The sequence below is a fragment of the Sinocyclocheilus rhinocerous genome, unplaced genomic scaffold, assembly GCF_001515625.1.
Source record: "Sinocyclocheilus rhinocerous isolate Xijiao unplaced genomic scaffold, SAMN03320098_v1.1 scaffold192, whole genome shotgun sequence".
NCBI classification, from domain to species: Eukaryota; Metazoa; Chordata; class Actinopteri; order Cypriniformes; family Cyprinidae; genus Sinocyclocheilus; species Sinocyclocheilus rhinocerous.
The window spans coordinates 461,041-466,856 of record NW_015627892.1 but is presented as its reverse complement, the minus strand read 5'-3'; the positions used below and the strand labels follow the sequence as shown (position 1 = coordinate 466,856).

Genomic DNA, 5,816 nt, shown 5'->3' with positions numbered 1-5,816 from the left:
GCATTACATCACTTGTTCACCAATGGATCCTCTGCAGTGAATGGGTGCCGTCAGAATGAGAGTCCAAACAGCTGATGAAAACGTCGCAAAAATCCACAGGTAATCATCCAGTCCATCAATTAACCCCTTGTGAAGTGAAAAAAAATCCAGATTTGTAAGAAACAAATCCTTTTTTGTAAGCAACACATCCATTCTGACGGCACCCATTCACTGCAGAGGATCCATTGGTGAGCAAGTGATGTAATGCAATTTCTCCAAATCGGTTTCGATGAAGAAAAAAAAACTCATCCACATCTTGGATGGCCTGAGGGTGAATAAATTGTCAGCATACTTTCATTTTTGGGTGAACTACTATTCCTTTGATGTCTTTTTTTATTAGAAAAAATACTAAATAAATCAAACGAGACAGATTTGAGCTTATTCAGGCTAATGAAAACACCATTTTTGTGGGCGAAGCCTGTTGTGGTATCACTCTTTGGAATAAATGCTGATAATCTAAGACCAGTACTGGCATAGAGAGGTCATCCTTATGAGAAAACTAGAAAACAAGGCATCTTTCAAAGGCAATCGTATTCTGAGATACACATTTTCGTTGCTCGGTTGGCACAATACACTTTAAATAGTGTTGCAGTGTTCTTAAAGGAAGTTGCTGGCTCATGATCCCACCGACTTCCCACTTCTCTTCAAAAGCACTGCTGTTCAGAGAAGCTTAGCAGGATCTGGCCTGTTTCTGCAGCCATATAGGATTTTGGGAAAACACTGGACGAAGTCGATCAAGCTTCCCCCGTTCGCAGCTAAGACCTCTGGGAAATTTGTAGCATCTTGGGAGTAGCATTCCGCAGCAAGGAAGGCGAACCGAGGTAAGGCTGAAGCTGCCAATACAGCCGTTCAAGAAGATTCTCAGGTCTCAAAATACTTATAGATGGCCGTCACGTAGGTCATGACACTCTGCCAGTCGGGTCTTTCTGTGTGCACCATTTCACCAATGTCCTGTCAGACAGAGAGAATGAGTCAGATGGGGGAAGGCAAGAGGAAGTGGTCAGAAACAATGATGTTTGTGTCAACCTATGTGGCGTTGTGTGCTATGTTACACAAGTATCTTGCCACAGCTTGTTAAGCAAAGAGCAAACAACACAACTGTTATAGCAAGACTAGCAGTCACGGTTTTACTGCAAAACAGCTTTATGAAAGCATTAAATTAATAGCAGGTGCTGAATTAAATACTGCTGCTTCTTTTCAAGACAGGGAACATATTTTCTCCACTGAAACTGCTAAATAATGTGATATTACTACTACACTGTCTATTTAAGTAATACAAACTTAATTGGTTCAGACTTTGTATGCGTTTCCCTTTTTACCACATGACATGTTGAAACCCCAAAAAGACAAAACAACAAAGGCTTATCTTAGATGATTTTATCAGATAATATTTATATAGAATGAATGGTAATGAAATGACAAAGTGGAAGTGGAAAAAAAAAAAAAAAAATCACAAGAATAAAAGCATTCATTTTAAAAACACACCTAAAAGGCTAAATTAGCTGTAATCAAACAGGCTATGACAAGAAAACACTTGAAAAATCATAAATTTGGAGGAGCATTGATGAAGTCTTCACAGTTGAATACTGAATATGAATTTTGCTCAATATGAGATGTTATGTCAGGGAAGTGAAGTCATTGTTGGTTGCATTAATGTTTTACAGCTGCAGATAGTATTTACTTACAGGGTGGAGAGAAAAATTAGGAAAACATCTACTAATGCTGAAATCCAAAACAAATCAAGATTTATTCAACAGATCTCAAAGAGATTGTACATCATACTGAGATCATATATTTTCAACAGAATTTCATTAAGAAAGATAAAAAGGCATGGATAAAACACGCCTCCGCTGACAGGAAAGTTATTAAAATGCATTTAAATATATGCTCAGCAAAGCTGCATTTATTTGATTAAAAACATCGTAAAAAAGTAATATTTTCAAAACAGTAAATATTATTACAATTTAAAATATCCGTTTTCTATTTGAATATATTTTAAATAAATGTATTCCATCATCATTACTCCAGTCTTTAGTAGTCGGGTTTCCATCCAAAGTTGCGAATTTAACTTATGCGCAAAATTGGAATATCGCATAAAACATTTGCGAACAAGCACTGTTTCCATCCAACGAGTCAGAGAGAACAAAATAGTCACTTCCTGATAAACTGCCACTAAATATCACTAAGAAAAGTAAGAGAAGTCACTGAATATAATAATTCACAAATATAATAAATTACTTGCTCTTTGAGTGAGCAGACGAAACAAATTAAATGCGGTCTTGCTTTCGGAGGTGAATGTCAGCTGTTTGGGAACGCAGTCGTGGTAGACCGTTCTGGGAGGCAGTTATACAGAAATACTTTGACGACAGACTTTGCTCGGGCACTTCAGAATGACCATGACAACATTTCAGATGTTGTGCAACAAAATCGGTCCGCTGGTTAGTCAGGTTATGCTGTCCCATAACGCAAAGTCACATGACTTTTTTGAACACTCATGCGGGATTTATTCGCAAAAATGCGTTTCCATCTCCCATTATTTGCATTAACCTTTTTCGCACAAGTCAAAAACCACCTCAAGTGAGCGTAAAAACTTTTGCGAAAAGTTTTTTTCCGAAATTTGCCGTTTCCATCACTCGTTTCTCATGCGATACTTCAAAATGCGCATTAAAACAGGGTGATGGAAACATAGCTAGTGTCACAGGATCCTTCAGAAATCATTCCAATATGCTGTTTTACTGCTAAGGAAACATTTCTTATTATTATCAATGTTGAAAACAGTTGTGTTGCTTCATATTTTTGTGGAACTGTGATGCATTTCTTCCAGAATTCTTTGATGAACAAAAAGCTCAACCGAACTGCATTTATTTGAAATCTTTTGTAACATTATAAATGTCTTTACTGTCACCTTTGATTATTTTAATGCATCCTTGCTTGAATGAAAGTATTATTTTTTAATTAGGTTCTGAGGCACTGTAATATGATGTATATATTAATTAGCTGTGACGTTTATATTAAACTCACCAGTGTCGATTTAATTCCCACACTTTGTGCTGCCTGGAAAGCCAAAGTGAAATTCCGCCTCTGCAAAACACAAGCAGGAAGAACTGATGTCAATAAATGAATTGAATTATATGCAAGTCTTCTCCAAAATATATATTTTTTTTGTTGTGCTAATTGATATTCGAGAAGGGAACATATGTTACCCTGGACCACGAAACCAGTCATAAAGTTTTGAAATTGAGATTTTTACATGAATAAATAAGCTTTCCATTGATGTATGGTTTGTTAGGATAGGACAATATTTGGCCGAGATACAACTATAGCATTAATCGATGTTGCTCTTGGACATCAAATATGATTGATATCATATTGTATTGCTTATGTGTTTTGTATGATGTTTACAAATTTTATGCTGCACCAATAATCGCCCTTTGGGCTTATAATAAATTTGAACCTTGAATATTTGGCTGAGATACAACTATTTGAATATCTGGAATTTGAGGGTGCAACCAAATCCAAATACTGAGAAAATTGCCTTTAAAGTTGTCCAAATGAAGTTCTTAGCAATGCAGATTACTAATCAAAAATGACGTTTGGATATATTTACGGTAGGAAATTTACAAAATATCTTCATGGAACATGATCTTTACTTAATATCCTAATGATTTTTGGCATAAAAGAAAAATCGATCATTTTGACCCATACAATGTTTTTTTTTTGGCTATTGCTACAAATATAGACTGGTTTTGTGGTCCAGGGTCACATATAGGGTGAATTCAGGTAAACTGGACCAAATGTTCAGTCAAATTCAAAAGCGGTCCAATTGACCTGAATTCACCCTGTTCGTGTCTTATGCGTATGAGCGTACAGACCTTGTCCTGGCTGTTGAGCTCGAGGTAAGCGATATGCGCCGGCAGATGCCCTTTGGGCTTATAATAAATTTGAACCTTGAATATTTGGCTGAGATACAACTATTTGAATATCTGGAATTTGAGGGTGCAAAAAAATCAAAATATTGAGAAAACTGCCTTTAAAGTTGTCCAAATGAAGTTCTTAGCAATGCAGATTACTAATCAAAAATGACGTTTGGATATATTTACGGTAGGAAATTTACAAAATATCTTCATGGAACATGATCTTTACTTAATATCCTAATGATTTTTGGCATAAAAGAAAAATCGATCATTTTGACCCATACAATGTTTTTTTTTGGCTATTGCTACAAATATAGACTGGTTTTGTGGTCCAGGGTCACATATAGGGTGAATTCAGGTAAACTGGACCAAATGTTCAGTCAAATTCAAAAGCTGTCCAATTGACCTGAATTCACCCCGTTCGTGTCTTATGCGTGTGAGCGTACAGACCTTGTCCTGGCTGTTGAGCTCGAGGTAAGGGATATGTGCCGGCAGATAGGTGTGAAGAATGGCACAGAAAGCGAGCCCATCATTCCAGCTGCTGCTGAAGTTGGTGATGTCAATGTTCTGCGTGTTTGCGGAGGGGGGAGAAAAAAAAAAGATCAATAATTACAATTTCAGTAGATGAACTGAGGGAATTGGGTGGGTGATTCAGGGGACTGATGAAGCAGTGAATCTTTCGGTGTCCCTGTGACATTATGGGTGTAGTTAAGAGCCACAGCTGTAAATCTTGACAGAAATAATGTCTTTTTTCAATGTTTACACAAACGTTGGAAACATTGCTTTTCATACAATTAAGCATGCTATCTTATTTAGAGACACTTAAAGCGTATGTTGACAAAAAAACCTTATCTTGCTACATACGTTACATTACACGCAAGCATTACATTGTTTGTTTAGTAAATATTTTGCCTATTTAGTGCTTTCAGCCAAAGATAAGGTCATTTTACTGAGCATGAACACGTGATACAATATTTAGCTAAATTCTGCTCATAATCAGCACTGAATACATGAAAATAAATGTCAATTCTGTGTAGACATGCATACATAAAATGCACTATTTCTGGGTCAGAAACGGTTTGTAAGTAACAATCGTTTCAAAAATAACATATGTTTACAATACCTAGACCTTGATGGATGAGATGTATTCTAGGTACAATGTTGCACACCAACTATTTTCTCACGCATTGTCACAAAATGGAACCAAATTGAACTTTAATGCTGTTCTGAGAGCAGTGTTCACCTACTTATTCATATTCGCTTACTGACAGTCTCGCCTTGTGCTGAAGTGTTTGTTCAACAGTCTTGCTTATCTGTATCAACATACTTCACACATGCTTCAATCCATACACGGAAGTAGTCATCTGACTCACTGGGGGCCATTTATGGTGTTGTTGTGACCAGGAAAGAGGCTCTGCGTTCATTAATGCCATCAGCGTTTGCTCAACTAATGCCCTCCTCAGATCTACAGCTCTCACGTGTTGCATTTGCACATATAGACTACTATTCAAAAGTTTGTGGTTGGTAAGACTTTTTTTAAAGAAATTAATGTTTATTCAGCAAGGAGGCATTATAAGTGACAGTAAAGACTTTACATTGTTACAAAAAAATATATTTCAAATAAATGCTGTTCTTTTGAACTTTCTGCTAAAGAATCCTGGAAAAAAGTATCATATAAGAAATGGATATTATATAATAGCTGCTTTTATTAACATTTTAGCAATTGAAAAATATTTTTAAAAAAATCATTTTTTACACACCACCCCTGCTCTTGACAGACGGCACCCCGGTTGGGAAACACTGATATAAAGCAATAAGCCCCAAGAAGCCGTGGTTTACAGTGAATTTATAACAGCTAAGGGG

The 5,816-nt window shown here is 36.4% G+C and overlaps 1 protein-coding gene across 1 annotated transcript in view; it reads right to left on the bottom strand.

Annotated features, from left to right (window-relative positions):
* Positions 1-390: 390 nt before the first annotated feature.
* Positions 391-5,816, bottom strand: part of specc1lb (sperm antigen with calponin homology and coiled-coil domains 1-like b) — a 38,807-nt gene continuing 33,381 nt past the window's right edge. Inside the window, exons 16-18 of the mRNA XM_016548292.1 lie at positions 4,404-4,520; positions 3,061-3,120; positions 391-990 (exon numbers count right to left, since the gene is read on the bottom strand). Coding sequence (XP_016403778.1) covers positions 901-990; positions 3,061-3,120; positions 4,404-4,520 — 267 coding nt within the window. The 3' untranslated portion in view covers positions 391-900. The remainder of the gene's footprint in view (positions 991-3,060; positions 3,121-4,403; positions 4,521-5,816) is intronic.